The sequence below is a fragment of the Phasianus colchicus genome, chromosome 6, assembly GCF_987193195.1.
Source record: "Phasianus colchicus chromosome 6, bPhaCol1.hap1.1, whole genome shotgun sequence".
NCBI classification, from domain to species: domain Eukaryota; kingdom Metazoa; phylum Chordata; class Aves; order Galliformes; family Phasianidae; genus Phasianus; species Phasianus colchicus.
Window position 1 is genome coordinate 31,132,508 of NC_143441.1, and position 17,903 is coordinate 31,150,410.

At 36.7% G+C, this 17,903-nt stretch overlaps 1 protein-coding gene across 2 annotated transcripts; it reads left to right on the top strand.

Moving 5' to 3' along the window:
* The first annotated feature begins 16 nt into the window (after positions 1–16).
* On the top strand, positions 17–17,860 carry KRIT1 (KRIT1 ankyrin repeat containing). 2 transcript variants are annotated; one of them, XM_090142820.1, is made up of 18 exons: positions 17–801; positions 1,007–1,077; positions 1,782–1,914; positions 2,346–2,505; positions 3,877–3,969; positions 4,816–4,945; positions 6,818–7,061; positions 7,360–7,475; positions 7,889–8,032; positions 9,147–9,303; positions 9,542–9,649; positions 10,730–10,886; positions 11,834–11,985; positions 12,609–12,775; positions 14,160–14,247; positions 15,906–16,112; positions 16,418–16,534; positions 17,253–17,860. In XM_090142820.1, the coding sequence occupies exons 3-18, from the start codon at positions 1,813–1,815 to the stop codon at positions 17,319–17,321; spliced, it is 2,211 nt and encodes a 736-aa protein (XP_089998946.1). In that variant the 5' UTR covers positions 17–801; positions 1,007–1,077; positions 1,782–1,812; the 3' UTR covers positions 17,322–17,860. The 2 variants fall into 2 exon arrangements, with proteins under 2 accessions (XP_089998946.1, XP_089998944.1); XM_090142818.1 differs by lacking the exons at positions 17–801; positions 1,007–1,077 and having other exon boundaries at positions 1,465–1,914.
* Positions 17,861–17,903: the final 43 nt, after the last annotated feature.

Below are 17,903 nucleotides of genomic sequence, written 5' to 3' on the forward strand. Positions count from 1 at the left end.
CTATCCGGCGCGGGGCCTGTGGGCGCCGGCCGTGGCGGGACGATGAGGCGGCGGTCGGTAGCGCCGAGGAAGGCAAGGGGACGAGAAGGGGTCGGGGCGGAGGGGTCGGGGCGGGTTCTGGCCGTAGGGCGGCCGGCGCGGGGCCTCCTCTGCGTCCCGCCCCGCTGAGGGCGGCGGGGGCCTCGCGGTGTCCGGGCCCGCGGGTCGCCGAGGGAGGCTCCGGCACGGCTCGGCGCCGATGTGGCGCTTAGAGAGACGAGCGTTAGAATCCGGGAGGGAGAGGCAGCGGCAGGTACGAGCTGCAGCTATGGCGAGCGCGTCGCGTCGCGCCGCTCCGTGTGGGAAAGGAAGTAGCGCGGGCTCAGCTGCTCGCGGCTCAGCCGCAGCCACCTGTGGGCGCGCGTCGGCCTCTGCGAGATGAAAGCGGAGCCCAGGCCGGTGCGAGGAACGGCCTCCAGCTCCCGGGGAGCGGGTTGAAGCGCATTCCTCGGAGCTGCGCCTGCCTGCCGCCAGCAGCGGTGCGCGTTACCGCCCCGCGGTCCGGTTGGGATAGCTGGCGGCGCGTTCTGAAAGCGGTGAATTTTATTGTCGCATCCTCGCAACCCCGCCCTTTTCGTCCTCCCTTTTTGTTTTCTGAAGTCACGTGGCAGCTCTCAGAGCCATTTGTTTCCTGGAGTCGCCGTCCTCCCTCTGAACGGAGCGCAGAGGCTGTCAGAATTCACCCCGCGCTGCTTCACGCGTCCCTGGCCCTGCCCTAAACCCTGAGCATCCCGGGGCACGTCCCGTGCTTCTGAAGGACGGGTCCTTCTTCTTCCTTTACATCTCACAAGTTACCGTACTGCTTGTTTGACGTTACTAGAGGCTGCTGTAATGCCAGTCCATATTTAGACATTTTCATTCTGATATACTTTTGTGCTATCATTACGTCACCTAAGTAACACAGTTGTGTTAGCTGGAGGTGAAAGTGTGTATGCTTTTATTTCATTTTTTTAAAATATATTTTCAGGTAGTCTGGTCCCAGCAGAAATACTGGATTAGAAGCATGGAAATCTGAAGATTTCTCTTCTTCCTAAAAAGGTGAAGAGTGTAGAACAGTACAATTACAAATCTTTGTGAAAGGATTAATCTGCAAACAGCATGTGGAATGAAAGGAAGTTACCAAATATTCTGTGAAATCAAGTTGGCAACTTATTCCTTCTAGAAGCTGAGTTTGAATGAAGTGTGCCCAAGTTTACAATTCTGCCGAAGTAAAGAAAAAAAAAATAGGTCCATATTATAGCTTATTGTTATCTGTTCTGTTACTTGGGTTGTAGGCAAGGCTTCTTATTGGGAGGAAAAAAAGGAAAATCAGGGTTTTTCTTGAACTGATAGAAATGCAGTACTTTGTAATGGCACCATGTGTGAATTGATGTGCTTGGTTTTCTTTTTCAGTTTCACATAGTGAATATCTTCAGCTTTTCGTCTGCCTCGTAAAATGGGAAGATATTTACAAACTGAAAAAAAACTGTAAAAGAAATTTAGACAAGAAGATTGTTCATATTAAATCTGTGTAATTTTCCCCATTCTTTTACTCATGTCCGTGTTATCGCTTAATGAACAGGAAGCAGAACTACAGTAACCATTGGTGTGTTTTTCCAGTTAAAGAACAATAAATGAATAACAAAAAATCAGTACACATAATTACTGTATCCTGGAGCTAGCATGTTGTTGGATTTATTTTTGTTGGATTTATTTTTGTTTTTATTTTTAACTGAATCATCCTGTTTATTCATTATTTCTAGGGATAAAATAATTTTTTTAAAAAAAGAAGAGATGGGAAATCCAGAAAACATTGGGAATGCCTACGTTGCAGTGATTCGTCCAAAAAATACTGCAAGCCTGAATTCTCGGGAATATCGAGCTAAATCCTATGAAGTAAAATTATTTAATATTTGTCTTTAATGATGTTTTAAAAATAATATGTAATAATAAGTATATAATAATACAGCTTAAAAGAAAATCTGACAACAGGATATTGTCAAATAATAATATACATGCATGTCATGTATCTGCTTGTGTTGCCCTATCATTAGAATATTTGAGCGCTTTACAGTTTGTAATTTTGCTGTTTTATTTCATTTCAGGGCCTTTTGCACTGTAGGTTGCTCATTGCAAGGGTGCAGCTTTGACTTCTTGTCTTTAGCTTTAGTGTTAAGGAGGTTGTTCTGACTTTGCCCTCCTGCTCCTCCAGATTCAGTGCTTCCTGAGTTATGTTACTGCTTTTACAGTGGTATGACAAATACATGCATAGGTATGGAGTTGTTCTATACTGGTCTAAGTTGTCCTTTTGTTTTATTGTTTGAAAGATTTTGTTGCTCGAGGTTCCCATTGAAGGTCAAAAGAAAAAAAGAAAGAAAGTTTTATTGGAAACTAAGCTGCAGGGCGGCACTGAAATAACCCAGAGCATCTTGGATTATGTGCTAGAAGCCACCAAACCAATTTCACCAGCCAATCAGGGTATTAAAGGTAAAAATGTTTTTATCTGATTTGCTGTTGATAGCTCTGTAAAATAGTTTAAAACTTAAACAGGGCATGGGGAGATTGTCAAAGAGCATGATGTTAGTTTAAAAGAGAAGGTCTGCTTTGAGTTCGTAAAAAAGACCCAAGCCACACAGCTTTTAATTTGCCATAGTTTCTCTTTTCCTTCCATCTCGGTAAAATGCTTACTAAAAGATTCTCAAGTGAATCTTTTCCTGCCCATACTGCTTTTTCATCTCAAATTGAAAATTAAATTTCTGGCAAACCAGATTGAAGCAGCTTTTCTAACCTTAATTTGAGCTAAAACTCCAACTAGTGAATTGATTACCTATAAAGTCTGTTCAGTGCCAGCATTGTTAAAAGTATCTGTGTGAAAGTACATATGGCATAACTGCATTGGTTACGTATATAATTTGATGAGTATGCTGGTGGGTTGTTTTTTTTTTTTTTCCATTACTGTGATGTAGCTGGTCCAGCAAGTGACCTTGCATTTGTGCTGACAAAAATTGGTTTAGTCAGCTTATTTCATTTCCAAACTGGTATAAGCTGTACTGACTAAAGCACTTTTTTTTGTTGTGTATCTTCTCTTTGTCTTGTAAGCAAGGTTACACTGGGAAGGTTCAGGCCAAACGAGACAATACAGTGCTAACAGTTTGGAAAAGGAATAGGTGGTTACATGGTAAAATGCTGCAGATGGTAGTAACTGGACTTAACAAAACTAGTGAGGCAGGAAACATAACTTCATAGCATTAATGCACACTTCCTAACAAAAGCAAAACTGTTTCACACCACAGTTTTGAATTGACTCGCACAGGATGGAGGTATTAATATGCACAGTTTAGTGTAGCCTCTGCTAAAATATGCAGCTGTGGTCAGAAAGGCAAACAAAATGCTAGATTCTTAAGAGTGGGAGGGAGGACAACGTGAAAAATACTGTCCTACCACTACATGAATCACCCTAACATGAAATACAGCATGCAGCTCTGCTTTCCCATTTCAGAAGGAATCTTCTTTAACGTAAAGATTGGTGGTTTTGAGAGGTGACAGCAACCTAAATAATCAGGAGCAGGGAAAAGTTATTGTGAAAAAAGGTGTACAGTGCTGTCATTTTTCAGGCTAATTATTATGTACATATGTATGTACATACTGTACATGTATGTACATACTGTGTTCTTTATTTTGTGTATTTATTTAGATGTTCTTGGCTTGATTTAGATTTTAGCTAGTAATATGCCCTTTTTCTTCCTAGAAATTAGGAAGGATTGGTCTGATAGGCATCCAATTAGCTGTCTCTAGCCTGTTTTTATGTATGTATTTATTTATTTTGGTTGATGTTTTCATTTTAATGTAATGTGCTAGGGAAGCGTGTAGTGTTAATGAAGACATTTCCTCTGGATGGAGAGAAAGCAGGCCAGGAGGCATCACTTTACATCGTTCCGACTGTTGTGAAAGGTAACACTAAGCATAATTTCTGAAGCTGCATTCGTTTTAACAGAAGTTCAGTTGAAGATTTCAGGATTTTTGTGAATATGCTGTATGTCTTTTTTATTTAAACAGTTGGGTAGAAACCTGTATACTTTAAAACCTGAAAATGTTACTTCAAATCCTGGGAAAATGTATTGCATTTGTTTCCATAACCATAGCACACTTCTTATTTAAGCTGTTTGTTCACTGAATGCATACATTTTGAAATATAATTAACTCCTATAAAATTTACTGAATGTAATTCTATTTCAGACATCCAGACTATTCAGTTCAGTGTTGTTTACTCAGAGAAGAAAGCTTAGCAAATTCTGTAAACAGTTTTGTTTGAATAAGGAATGATGAATGACGTTTTTAGAAGCAAAGTGTACTGGTTGTCAGGAAAGTATTTGAAAACAAGCCTGAAACAAATGCCTGTGTGCTTTTGGTGAAACTTCTTTTTGCTTTTGTGGTAAGACCCTAAGGATAAAAATTATCAAATAAATAAATACCATTGTAGTTACCAATAGCAATCACCTCTTCAGTTCTGAAGTCCTATGCTTTTTTTTTCTGGCAACAGCATACATTTCAGCTTCACCTGAGGAATTAATATGATCACAGTGATGAAATAGTAACTGGATACTTAAAGGTTTTTAAGGTTACTCCGTTGGGATATGAACAGTTATGTGAAGATTGTGTGTAACTTCTGTCAATTATTGTATGGGGAAAAAAATTGAACTGCTGCCAGTAGTTTGGGAATATGTAACTACAAAAGATACAGGAGGGAAAATAAGATTATTTTCTTCAGTACATCTTCAAAGTGTGTTTCCTTTTTAGATAATACAAAATACACATACAGTCCAGGATGCCCTGTGTTCTACTGTTTACAAGACATCATGAGAGTCTGCAGTGAATCCAGCACCCATTTTGCAACGCTTACTGCAAGAATGTTAATTGCCTTGGATAAGTAAGAAATACCATGAATACAAATACAGAGACATAGAAGATAAACAAGAAAATTTGAAGATATAGCAAATAATCTTTACATCATTTTTGTGATTAAGAAGAAAATGATATTATGTTATTTCATGATTATGAGAAGCATGACAACAAATTTCTAAATCTTTTAAAAAATGTTTTTGTGAACTGATAAATAGTGTTCTTAATCAAGTGATTTACTGGAAATCCTTGATGACAGTTAATGTTTTACAAAATCATATAATAATATCAAATCTTCTATAAATTGCACAAATGTTATCAGTAAGAGTATTTGCAAGAGTGTAGAACTATCCTGTTCATTTTATACCATTTAGATTTCCCTTTACAAACCCTGAAGTGCATCTCTCCCAGCCGTACAAGTTTATTTGCAGCAGAGAATTGACTTTAAGAAAGGCAATTAGTTGTGTAGCCAGATTTAGAGCAATTTGAAAATTTAACATATCAGAAGTGTTTTGGCCTTTTTACGTAGCCTTTACATAGAAATACTAGGCATAATTATGTACGAATTTCTTTGCAGGAGTATCTGTTGAAGTGAATGAGACCTTTACTTTCAGGAATAGGAAAGCACCATGTTTATGAGCACATTTTTGAGCCACACATAAATAAAGTTAGGCAAAAATATTGTCTAATGTAAAAATACTAAGTTACAGGCAACTGCCTAAAAAGATTCTGTGTGTAGGCAATTTCTGTATTTTCATGTGTACCATTATGCAAGATTTTCTATTTGTTTTCTACATAATGAATGCCTTCACGTTCTAAGCTCTGCGTAGCGTATGTCACCAGCCTTACAGATGTGAGTGAAACCTTGGAATTATAATAGAAAAGAGTTTGTATTGATTTTTCTCTAAGTAGGTAGCCAGAAACAATGCTGGTCAAAGATTTCATATTTAATTAAACTGCTGACTGTTTAGAGAAACTCCCTGAAAATACCCTCAGACAGGCATGAGGGTGTTCAGAGCACAATGGCCGCAGTTTTAGTGTCCTTCTTCACAGCAGGGCAGTGAATAAGTGAAGGGAGCACAGCTTGTGAAACATACGATAGATTCAGTCTGGGACTTAATCCAGGCCTAAGCATATGCTCTACACTGGGAACCACATTCTTAGATGTGATTCTGGAACAGGCGAGCTCCAAACAGTATATCGGTGGATTTTTCTTTCCAAAGCATGTGCTTCTTTATTCTGCCTTTCTAAGATAAAGCACTAAACAGAATTAATTGTATACTAGCGAAGTATGTGTTTATTTCAAGTTCTGAGAGGGGCCTAAAACCCTCCTCTGTTGTCAGTTGTAGTTCACTTCAAACAGAATAATCTTCAGTGCAGCTATGTAAAAAGACAGGTGGTAGCCTTTGTGAAAGAGAATTGGCTGTTTGGAAGCTCTTGAGGGACCTTCTGCTTTCTCCCGAAGTCAGAAGTCTCATTAAGTCTGTGCAGACACTGAAAGTTAAGGTCATACTTAAAATGCTTTAAGTTGCAGAATTTGTGTCTTGAGGGTAGTAACACTGATAAACTGAAAGTAAATGAAGTGAAACAACAACGTATTGGTGTGGTCAAGTGTTTTGGCTGCAACCGTTGTTACTTCTGTCGTATATTTTAATTTCCTTTTCTTTGAGACTTTGCATCTGCAGGAAAGGTGTTTGAGCAAACACGCTAAAAAGATATCATGTATGGGGCTTAATTTAGTGTTGTAAAAATACTTATGCACATTATAATTACATTTTAATTAAAAAAAATAATTTGTAGTTACTATACTCACAACTGTTAATCAAAGTAATGGACAGGCATGATCAGAATAGCTCTCTTCTACCAGGAAATGAGTTAACTTGCCAAATTTCTTCTGCAGGTGGTTGGATGAACGGCATACCCAGTCTCATTCCATCCCAGCTTTATTCAGACCATCTCCTCTTGAGAGAATTAAAACAAACGTAATAAACCCTGCTTATGCTATAGAACCTGGTCAAACAGAGAGCTCGTTACACATGGGTTATACTGCTCTGGAAATAAAGAGTAAAATGCTGGCATTAGAGAAAGCAGATATGTGTATCTATAATCCTTTGTTTGGATCTGACCTTCAGTATACCAACAGGGTAAGAATTATATTTTCATTTTGTATTTGTGGAACATACATGGTTTTCTGTTTCCTATTTTATTTGCTCATTTTTTCTGAGCATGCTTTTTGTTTTAATATAATCAGATTTCTTTGTTGCACGCTTACTGCCAAACAGATTTCCAAATCCTCACACTTCAACATTAATCTCTTTAGTTATAAAATATTACAGTGATAACTTTGGCACCAAGATTATACTTGGGCTGGCTGGGGATTGTTTGGCCAAATCTCAGTAAGATTTTTTTTTTTTCAGTTCTATTTAAATTATGTCTTCACAGGTTGACAAAGTGGTAATAAATCCCTACTTCGGCCTTGGAGCCCCAGACTATTCAAAAATTCAGATTCCTAAAAGAGAAAAATGGCAACGTAGCATGAGCAGTGTCACAGAGGACAAGTATTACATTTCTTTTTCATTAATATATACATTAGTTTTTTATATTACAGTAGTACTTAGCAGAGTTGGTCATCATAAGACTCTTTAGGGCTTTACTATACAACTGCATATTTAAAAAAAAAATCTATTTGAAGTCTCTAAACACAAATTAAAGGACAGATCAAGAAAGATTTAAATTACAAATGTTAGGGAAGCTTTTCTTAGCATAATGAATAAAGCTGTGGCTTGGGTACTGCATGACTAAAATGCTAGTTGTACAAATACTGACGCATTTTAGCTGGATGAGCTTAATCTTTATTATTCATATGGATCTAAAGTCAGTCCTGAGTTAGTCATTTAAAAAAACTGATGTTCTCAACTATCTAAATGTTTCTAAACTGTGTTTCCCTCCTGTTTTCCCTTTTAATTCATAGAGAACACCAGTGGGTCGATGATTTCCCTCTTCACCGCAGTGCTTGTGAAGGCGACTCTGATTTACTAAGCCACCTTCTGGATAAAAAGTTTTCTGTTAATCAGTTAGACAGTGACCACTGGGCACCAATCCATTATGCATGCTGGTGAGTCAACCCAATATAGTTTTTCCAATCAAATGCTTTCTTGTTGTCATGACTCTTTTTGCAGTATTTTATGTAATTCATCATACAGACTCAAAAATGAGAAATAAAATCTAGATTTTTCTATACTTTGTCTCTTAATTTATATTACTGTATATTACCTTCTGAAGAGAAATACTGCTTGAGGTTTTGAGATAATTGCTATCTGAATGGTTTCAGAGAAGATCAAGTATGGTTACCGTATCATCAGACACTTATTTATTGCCTCTTATATCTGTCCCTACATCTGTCCTGAAGTACCAGTTTTACTTGCTGTTGGAGACACTGAGTCTGGTTTACTGTAGTAATTCTTGCAGTCTTTATTGGTTAAAGGCTGTGAGCAGTTCTATAACAAAACAGTAGCTGAGTAAGTGTTGGTGAGAATCATGCTTTGAGCTTGATGCTGAACTACATGATCTCCAGAAGCCAACTTGACTGATTCTATGATGTTGTGATGATTTAAATCTGTGATTCTTTCACAGCTTTTGTCAGGCCTTTGCAAAAATACTTTTGTTTCATCTTTAAGCAGAAGTTAGTCTTCTGTGTTTATAGCAGCGTCTGACAACCTGAACATAAAAATCAAGCTTAGCTGTTAAAAAAAAAAAAAAAAAAAAAAAAAAACAACACCAAAACAAACAAAAATTTGTTGACTTATTTGATTTTTAGTGTTTCTCAGAAAGTTTACGTACACATTTAATGCCCGGTTTCCCAATTACCAGCATGAGTCTTAGGAGCCATCTGCATAACATTCAGATGCTTTATGCAGATTCTTACACAGACTTCTTTGCAGTCAAGGCTGAGCCTGTTTTGCTGTGACTGAATTGCTACAGCTACCCAAATAGTGTAAAGCAGGGTTGGGTGTATCTATAATAAATCTAGTAAATGGTTGCTAGACAGTACCAAATACATGCACAAGTTATACAAACTTACTAACACTCACTGTCTTTGGCATTTAAACGTCCGCTGTCTTTGGAAAGCTAAAAACTCTTGAGCAAGGCAGTGTATTTTTTCTTATTTAGAAGTATCTGGAAAAGAATTTACATTTGCTGTGTCTGCTACATTTTTAATCTGTCTGTAGGTATGGAAAAGTTGAAGCTACTCGGATGCTATTGGAGAAAGGAAAGTGCAATCCAAATCTTTTGAACGGCCAGCTTAGCTCTCCTTTACATTTTGCTGCTGGAGGTGGGCATGCTGAAATAGTACAAATTCTCCTGAATCATCCAGAAATTGACAGAGTAAGTTCTGTTTGTATACAGAAATGGCAATGTAACGTGTTTCTAGCTTGTGCATGTGATGCTTTGTCCATACTACAATGTGTAAACACAATGGTCTCATTGAGTGACTGCCAAAAAGTGATTAAATATTTTTCATTACCTCTACTTTTTTCCATTGTTTATCATTTATCTCAAACGTGAAATGTTTGCCTAATTCCAGTCAAAGCAATGCATTATCAGTGTTTCTGTTTGTTTGTAGCACATTACTGATCAACAGGGAAGGTCTCCACTGAATGTCTGTGAAGAGAACAAACAAAATGAGTGGGAAGAAACTGCAAAACTGCTGAAGGATGCCATAAATAAACCTGTATGTGTTTATTTTCTAAGTATCTTGAAGCTTATATTTCGTTTATAAATAGACTTTAGAAGAGCTAGGCTAGGCTCACTTAAGAGCTTTTAAAGGAAGTGTGCACTATACTTAAAAGGTTAGTTGAATACTGAAAAATGGGCATTTTGTCTCTTTAAATGTTTCTGTCTATACTTAGGGCTTGTAAGACTTCGTGTCAGTATTTGATTTATTTGTAGAAGTATCACATCAGCTGCTGATCTTCTATCATCAGCTACTTTTGTTTATATAATCATTTTTTTTCTTCATGCCTTATCAACTTATGGGTTAATAAGCAGGAACATTCAGCTCTTTAAACATAGACTTCTGCAAAACTGGCTTTTTATCATGTAGTCAGTATAGGCTTTCTTAGCAGTCAGTGGAGTCCTTACTAGGTTGGAAACAAAATTACAGTATGAGAGTAGAGAGATGTACACCAGGTATTTCATTAATTTATATGATGTGTGTGTGTGTGTATGCTTTAAGCACCCAATTTAAGTAAGTCTTTCAGGAGGCGTTCTCTGGGCACATGTGTAAGTCATTGTACACTGTGGGAATTCTGAAAGGAAAAATAATTTGTTGTCAGTAATATTATAGAAGTGCTAAAAGATCTTATTGAAATTGTGTTTGTATTGTAGTGGGATCTGTATTAATGGTGATGTTTTCCTCCTGAAAAATTAGCCTTGTTAGATTAGACTGATGATTGGAATAATTTGTAACATGCCAGTAATAGTGAGGTAATTGTTTCATCATATGCTTAGGCAGTTGAGCCCAAATCCTCAGATAACTTAGTCCTGTTTGCTTTTGAGTTAAAAGAAGTGAAGTTTTCAGTATACAAGTAGAACCTGTATCGTAGTTATTGTGGTAAAAAGCCCAGTAAAAGAACTTGTGAAAATCACAAAATGTACAGTTTTCATAAACAGAAATACAAAGTTGTGCAGTGTTATTTTTCTCAATAGTGTAGATTTTAATGAGTTATGGTTAAATTGCTTAAACTCTCCACAAACACCAACAGAAAGAACTTTAACAAATAGTAATACAACAAATTGAATTTTTATGTAGTATGAAAAGGCACGAATTTATCGTATGGATGGGTCGTACCGCTCTGTTGAGTTGAAACATGGAAACAATACTACTGTGCAGCAAATAATGGAAGGGATGCGTTTGTCTCAAGAAACCCAGCAATACTTTACTATCTGGATCTGTTCCGAGAACCTCAGTAAGTTGCAAGGAATATAGTTATATTTGACAGTTTATTGTACCTTTTTAAAATTTATATTTAACTTTTTTTTTTCCTTAGGAAAATTGGAAATGCGCTCTCTCATAGTAGTGAAAAGATGTTCTGCTATAATAGCTCCTTTGAATTTTACATGTAATGTAAAAGCCAGAGCAGTGAAAGCAAGATAAATATGGAGTTCTGGTTCCTCACTGCTAGAAAATGGGCAAGCAGTAATCACAGAGACAGAATGGATAAGTGAATGAGCACTACTGAAGATACAGACAGCAGTGTATAGTAGTTGGAAGCTCTGTATTGATTTCTTCTCTCATATAGACAGGTGGACTTGTAAATTTGAATTACTGTAGCCTGTTAAGAATCAAGACATGTTACAAATAATGTCAAGACATGTTACAAATAAAAATGAACGCCTGTTCTGAATAGTTTATGGTTTATGTCTCAAAAAATGGAAAGTACATTTCTAAGATAGGCTATATCTGTATTTTTCCATTAAAAAAAACTGACTTTTGGGCATGGCATTTCTCTCTCTCTCTCTTGTAAGAGTTGAGACAAGAGTCTGTAACATTTTTGCTATTGTGATTTTATTTAACATGGCTGCTAGCTTTCTGGAAGTTGTGGTTTTGTGGTCCATCTTGGTATTCCATTACATGTTTAAATACAAATTCACCCTTGAGAAGCTGAAAATAACTAAGGTTCATCATTAGTGCATTTATTAAATATATGCCAATAGTTTTGTCAGTAAATCCATATTTTGAAAACCTTTTATATAAGGCAGTTTAGAAAACATGGAAAAAATGTTTGTTTGTTTGTTTTTTTTAATGAATCCTCAGTTTCAGATATTCTTGTTCTGGGGCAGCATCGAATCATCCATATAGGTATATGCTGGGTTATTACTGTTTATTTATAAACACAACTCTGATATTTCCTAGGTCTCCAATTGAAGCCCTTTCACAAGCCTTTGCAGCATATTCGAGACTGGCCTGAAATATTCACTGAACTGACAAACTTGGATCCTCACAGGGAAACTTCACAGCTTTTCCTGAGAAGAGATGTGAGACTTCCACTAGAAATAGAAAAAAAGGTCTGCACTTAGAAGTGATAGCATAAAATCATGGTCAGAATCAGAACATCTTGAACACCACTGCTCAGTGCGTTTAGTGGCTGAACTTACATACTTATCTAAACCACATCTCTCATCTCCTTGCCTTTTCTGTGAGTTTGTCATCAGTTTGTCTCTATTCCTACTCTACACTTATTCAGATTCTGATTTCTCGCTTTCTCAATTGTGACCCAGTCTCTGTGTTTGTCATACACGTACTAATAACCTACCTTATTTTCTTTCTTTTCCCTGTTCTGTGATATTTCCAATATTTAATTGGTTGATTTCAATGGCAATATTCAAACATACTCAAAATGGATTGGTGGGTAAAAAAACAAAGCAACATTTCTGTGGACTTTTTTGATTGGGCAATGTATGTTAGTAACCTTTACCTTTTAAATGCATTAGATCACTGAAGTCTAGAATTAAGTCAATCACAATAATTGTTTCATTTTTTTCTGTTACAGAGCATTACTAAAATGTACCCAAAGCAGGATTACACATTTTGTCTTGTACCTCTGAATCAGTGAGGAACTGTATTCATTTTTTTTCTAAGTTCATTTTCTTTTTGAAGAGAATTCATGCTATTTAAATCTTTTAAACAGATTGAGGATCCATTGGCTATTCTTATTCTTTTTGATGAAGCCAGATATAATTTATTGAAAGGTTTCTATACGTCACCTGATGCCAAGCTGATCACCCTGGCAAGTCTCCTTCTACAAATAGTTTATGGAAATTATGAGAGCAAGAAACATAAACAGGGCTTTCTAAAGTAAGTATGTTTTTGTTTTTAAATGAAATATTTTTAGATAGTTCCACTTAACTGTGGAAATATCAAATTTTAGATGTGGCATTTTTTATTATTCTTCTCCATTAATGAGCTCCAGTTCAGAGCAACCACATAGTACTGGTAGCATTAACAGAAGTTAGGCCCAGTGTCTGAAAAACATTCTGATTTTAATTATTGCTGTCCAAGGCCAGGAACAGAGGTTCTGTATTCTGCAAATCTGTGTTGAGACAGTAGTACAAAAATAAGTAACAGTTCTCAAGCAAATGAAGAGTTTTGATAGGAGTGAGGTTTTGAACGATGCTGAAGGAGCACCTTACAATGTCCAGTTAGACCAGCTTTAAAGAATGATGTTCCTCTTTCAAGGGACTACACGAAATTTGTCAGAAATATAGCACTGGTAGCGCTCTGCCAGATGGTACTTTTCTCTCCCTTTTTTCTTCTCTTGACTGCAGAACTGTGGCTGAGCTCTTCTGGGATATGTTTTTATGCTCCCATATACTTTTCTGCAGCAGTATCAAAACACATCAGGATTTCATTTCTCTGCTATGTGAATCTTCACTCCAACCCCCACCATCTCCACCCCAGTTCATTCATGTAACAGCAGATGTGCTGTTCTAGGATGCTACTATAGTTCTTATGTCCTCTCATTCACAGCTTCAGCTGAGCTGTGCTGGCTTGCTTTTCTTGGTTGCATACTTCACCATCTGTACATCAGCTGCATTTTCTGCTGCAGTTACACTGATTTTTAAGTGTGAGCTGCATCTGAAAGGTCTGTCTGCACTATTGTCCTTTTTAGTTTAAAGGGTGAAGCCTATATTAATTGTGCATGCTAGTAGAGGCTTTCTTTAGTGTTTGTTGCCTCCATTTAAAAAGGCTCTTCATACAAATATCTTCACTTTCATGTTATGTGGTATCTTATTTTCATGTGGAGATGAATAGGCCTAGTCACTGGTGGTACTATAGAGCAGTGAATGGAAAAGTACCTATAAGCCATCATCTTTTGATATTCTTGTTTAGGTGACTGTCCCTTTATAATTTTGGCTTCCATACTAGTCTTTAATCAACTAAGGGTCACATGTTCTGCTGCTAGCATTTCCTCTCCCTGCCATGTCTATAATGCATGACACAGAAGTGGTTAACACAAAATCAAATGGATTGCCGTTATTTGGGAATTCCACTAGATTTTTAGTAAGCCTTAGTTTCAATTTCAGGAAGGCTTCTCAGTTGATGAGGGAACATTTGAGGGAACTGACTGTCTAGCTCTGTGTATGTGGTTTGAAGATAAAAACTGGCAGACACTACTCTTAGTTCTTTCTTTGTTTAATGAAGGAATTTTTTTTTCTGCTTTTTTTTTTTTTTTTTGTAGTGAAGAAAATCTTAAATCTATAGTACCAATCACTAAACTAAAAAGTAAAGCTCCTCATTGGACAAACAGAATACTTCATGAATACAAGGTAGGACAAATGGAAAAATTATAGAAAATCCTGTCTTAAGCAAATTATTGACTGTTCGATTGTCAGCTAATAAACAAAAATGTTGGTTTGTATATAATGTGGAAATGTGTATGTTATGAATTTTTTGATGCATTGTTGTTGGAATGCTGTTATTTCTTGTACAGATACAGCTGATATCCTTCTTAGAAATAAATGTGATTTGTCATCTGTTCATTTATTTTCCATGTTAATTTTACATTCATGGCTACTGCCTATACGTATAGGTACACGGTATAAGTCAGAGCAGATTTTCTACATGTATATTTTCACATCTGCTTGTACTGACAGGTTGATAAAGTCCATTTTGCTGATGTAGCTTGTATGGTAGGGATACATTACTGGTGCACAAACTGCCTTGACTACAGTAGTTAGGAAAATTTCTATGCATGGACTTAGGATGCTTCTGTAAAAGACTTAAAAGCTTTGATTTCCAAACTGAGTCAAACACATGTGACAATTAAATTTGTGAACTTCATGAAAAAATGTAGAATAAATAAGGTGTGACAGAGAATTGTTCCAGCTGATACGAATCACTTTAGGTATCTAACAGGAAACTGCAGAGGTGCACAGGGAACATTTTCAGCCTTGCCCCTCTTTCTTTGAATCAAAGTTACTCAGTAATTAACTTTTTCCTGGTGTCTACACCTCTTCTGTCAGAAACCAGCACATCACTCCTGTTCTTTATAATACAGATGAAGAAGGGGAAGATAATGTTCTTTCTAAGACTGTGGTATAGCAGAGGACACAGCAGAGTATTCCTTACTCTTTCTTGTGTCAGATAAAATACAAGAGCACGGCATTGTAGGCTTCTGCTCTTAGGCTGTTATTTTTAGGTACAGGAGAAGGGGAACAGGAATTGTAGTCTTTGCTCCAAATATATTAATACATTTTACATTTTAAAAATAGCTGTAGCATTCAGGTAAGTTGTAATGCAGGGTGTGGAACGAAGAGGTTGGTCCCACCTACCCCACCCACAATTACACCCCCCTTAATTGCTAAAGACTCGTGTTCTCTTTTATGCCTTCTAATCTCATGTGCTGAATTTTTGTCCCTTAGTTTCAGATTTGGAAAGTTATTTTTTCCTTCATTTGTTTTGGGTGCTTCAGTCAGTTCTGAACTAGGAGCAGTCTAACAACCCTTTGTTGTGACAGTTCCGTGCTACTGAGAAGGAGGAAATATCAGGATTGTTTCTCATTCTAAATGAGGGCTCCGTTCAGGAAAACAAAGTTGCACCTTATTTTGTTTAAAAAATAAAAAATCCATGCCATGTTTGCGTGAGTGTGCTGTGTTTCATGCTCATCTAAGCATGCTTTGTACCCCTCAAAGGAGGAATGCTTAGGGTTTATTATTATTATTTTATTTTGATGTATGTATTATCAGCTGCTTAACCCTGGCTAGTCTGAAATACTTCTAAAAGAGGGAAAATTGTGGGAACCTGAAGTGGTTAGGTGTCTGTGGTTAAGATTTCTGAGGCTCGTACAGGGATCTACATTCTCGGTCTATTTTGGCATCTGAGACTTTCTTTTTCAGTGGGAATTCCACTGAACTATGTTATGTTCTTCAAATAAATGCAGTTATTTTCAAAGACTGACTGGTTGCCTTTCTTCTTTTCTTTCTAGAATCTGAGCACCAGTGAAGGTGTAAGTAAAGAGATGCATCACCTTCAGCGCATGTTTTTGCAGAATTGCTGGGAAATTCCAACTTATGGAGCAGCTTTTTTCACAGGACAGATATTCACCAAAGCAAGTTCGAGTAGCCATAAAGTCATCAAAGTCTACGTAGGAGTAAATGTGAAAGGGCTGCATCTCCTGAACATGGAAACAAAGGTCAGCTTAAGTGAACTGTCAATGAAAACTTCTAAGTTTAACGCTGTTCTCTTAAATTCTCTGTGTTAGTAGGCACTTCACATCTAAATCGACTATGAAGACTTCCAAGATTTTGAAGTCTTCAAAAAGCACTATTAATAGAAAGCCCTATATTTTTCAGCTTCACTATTTTATAAGTTAACAGCTTGATTATGGAACATACTGTTCCACTTAGGTAGAATTCTGTCTTAAGTGAAATAAGGAAAGTTCCATCTGTAAGTACGGGCAGTGTTTTCTGAATGATGGTTTACTACATTTTATTGTAGGCTTTACTCCTCAGCTTAAAGTATGGCTGTTTTATGTGGCAGTTGGGAGATGGAGATACATGTTTTCAAATACACAGTCTGGAAAACAAAATGAGTTTTATTGTGCATACCAAACAGGTAAGCATTGACATTTTTCATCCTATCTTTACATAGAATTGTTTTTTCCTGGACCCGATACATGTTTCTTCTCTCTTGAGGTTGACCCTTGTACTGCATAAAAGAAGCTCCACCCAAACTCTACCCCCCAGAGTGGTTTTCAGATGAGAACTCTTCTCAATATTTCAGAGTGTTTGCTTGTTCTTACAGCATTTGAAGCCTTGAGCATTCTAAGTACATAAGAATAAACTTGCAGTCGTTATGGAGAATGTTTTTTTTTTGGTAGTGAAAACTGTTCGTTGCATGTGCCCAATCCCATAGACCCTAAGGATAATTCCAAATATGACAAGAATCACAGAGTTAGAGCTGGTAGCATTTCTGTCAAAACTAGTGGAGTTTGGCATTGTCAAATATCACGATAGACCATATGTTACGTTAAAAGGTGTTGTAACAAAACTGCAGCTTTGAGTATGTTGTATAGTTTGACAGTAGCTGCCTTTTGATTTTTACATCATAGGAATTTGGATAGAGAGGAAGCATTTTTTTTAGTGATTTTTTTAGATTTAGTGTTTTGAAAAACATTTTCTGATTTATAAAGAAAAAACCTAGTTTTTGGTTTCGTTGTTATCTCTAAAATGATGCAACTTCTGTTTATATACTTGCATTTAGTGTATACTTAAATTGATTGTGCAATTGTTGTGAAATGCTGATTAGAATTTAATTGTGTACCTTTCTATAGGCAGGTCTCATCGTAAAACTTCTGATGAAATTAAATGGCCAATTAATGCCTAGTGAAAGAAATGAATGATGGACAAATGATGAAACAGCATCTTATGGTTAAGCAAAAAATTCTCATCCTAACAGAAGACTTCCATGTACATGAATTGTACACAAGAGAAAAGTCCATTTGTACAGTTTTTTAACTTTGTACAGAAACTGCATGATTTATTTTTTTAAAAAGCTATACAACATATCTGTTATTTTTATAAATATTTTTGTTTCATATGCTATTGTAGAGCTTGAGTTACCAGTAAAAGCTAGCAAAATTTAAATGCTTTACCAAATTGGACAAGAGTGAATCAAGAACCATTCTTGACTGTTGGGAGGAGAATGAATCTGGAAACTTTTTTCCCAAGGGATGATGAGATTGATGGTGCTGTTAAGCACATCTCAGTTAACATCTTCACCTTACATGTCTTTCTGTAGAACATCAAGGAGGTTGTATATGTTACAGTATTTTTTTTAGACAAACTTTACTTTTAAAATACTCTTGGTAAATATGCTTAGGAGACCAGTCAGTCTTTTGAACATCTGCTTTTGATAAACTCTTACTTGGTTTCTGATAAATGTGATAGCTGGCTTTATTTTTACTCTTATTTCTCATACTTTG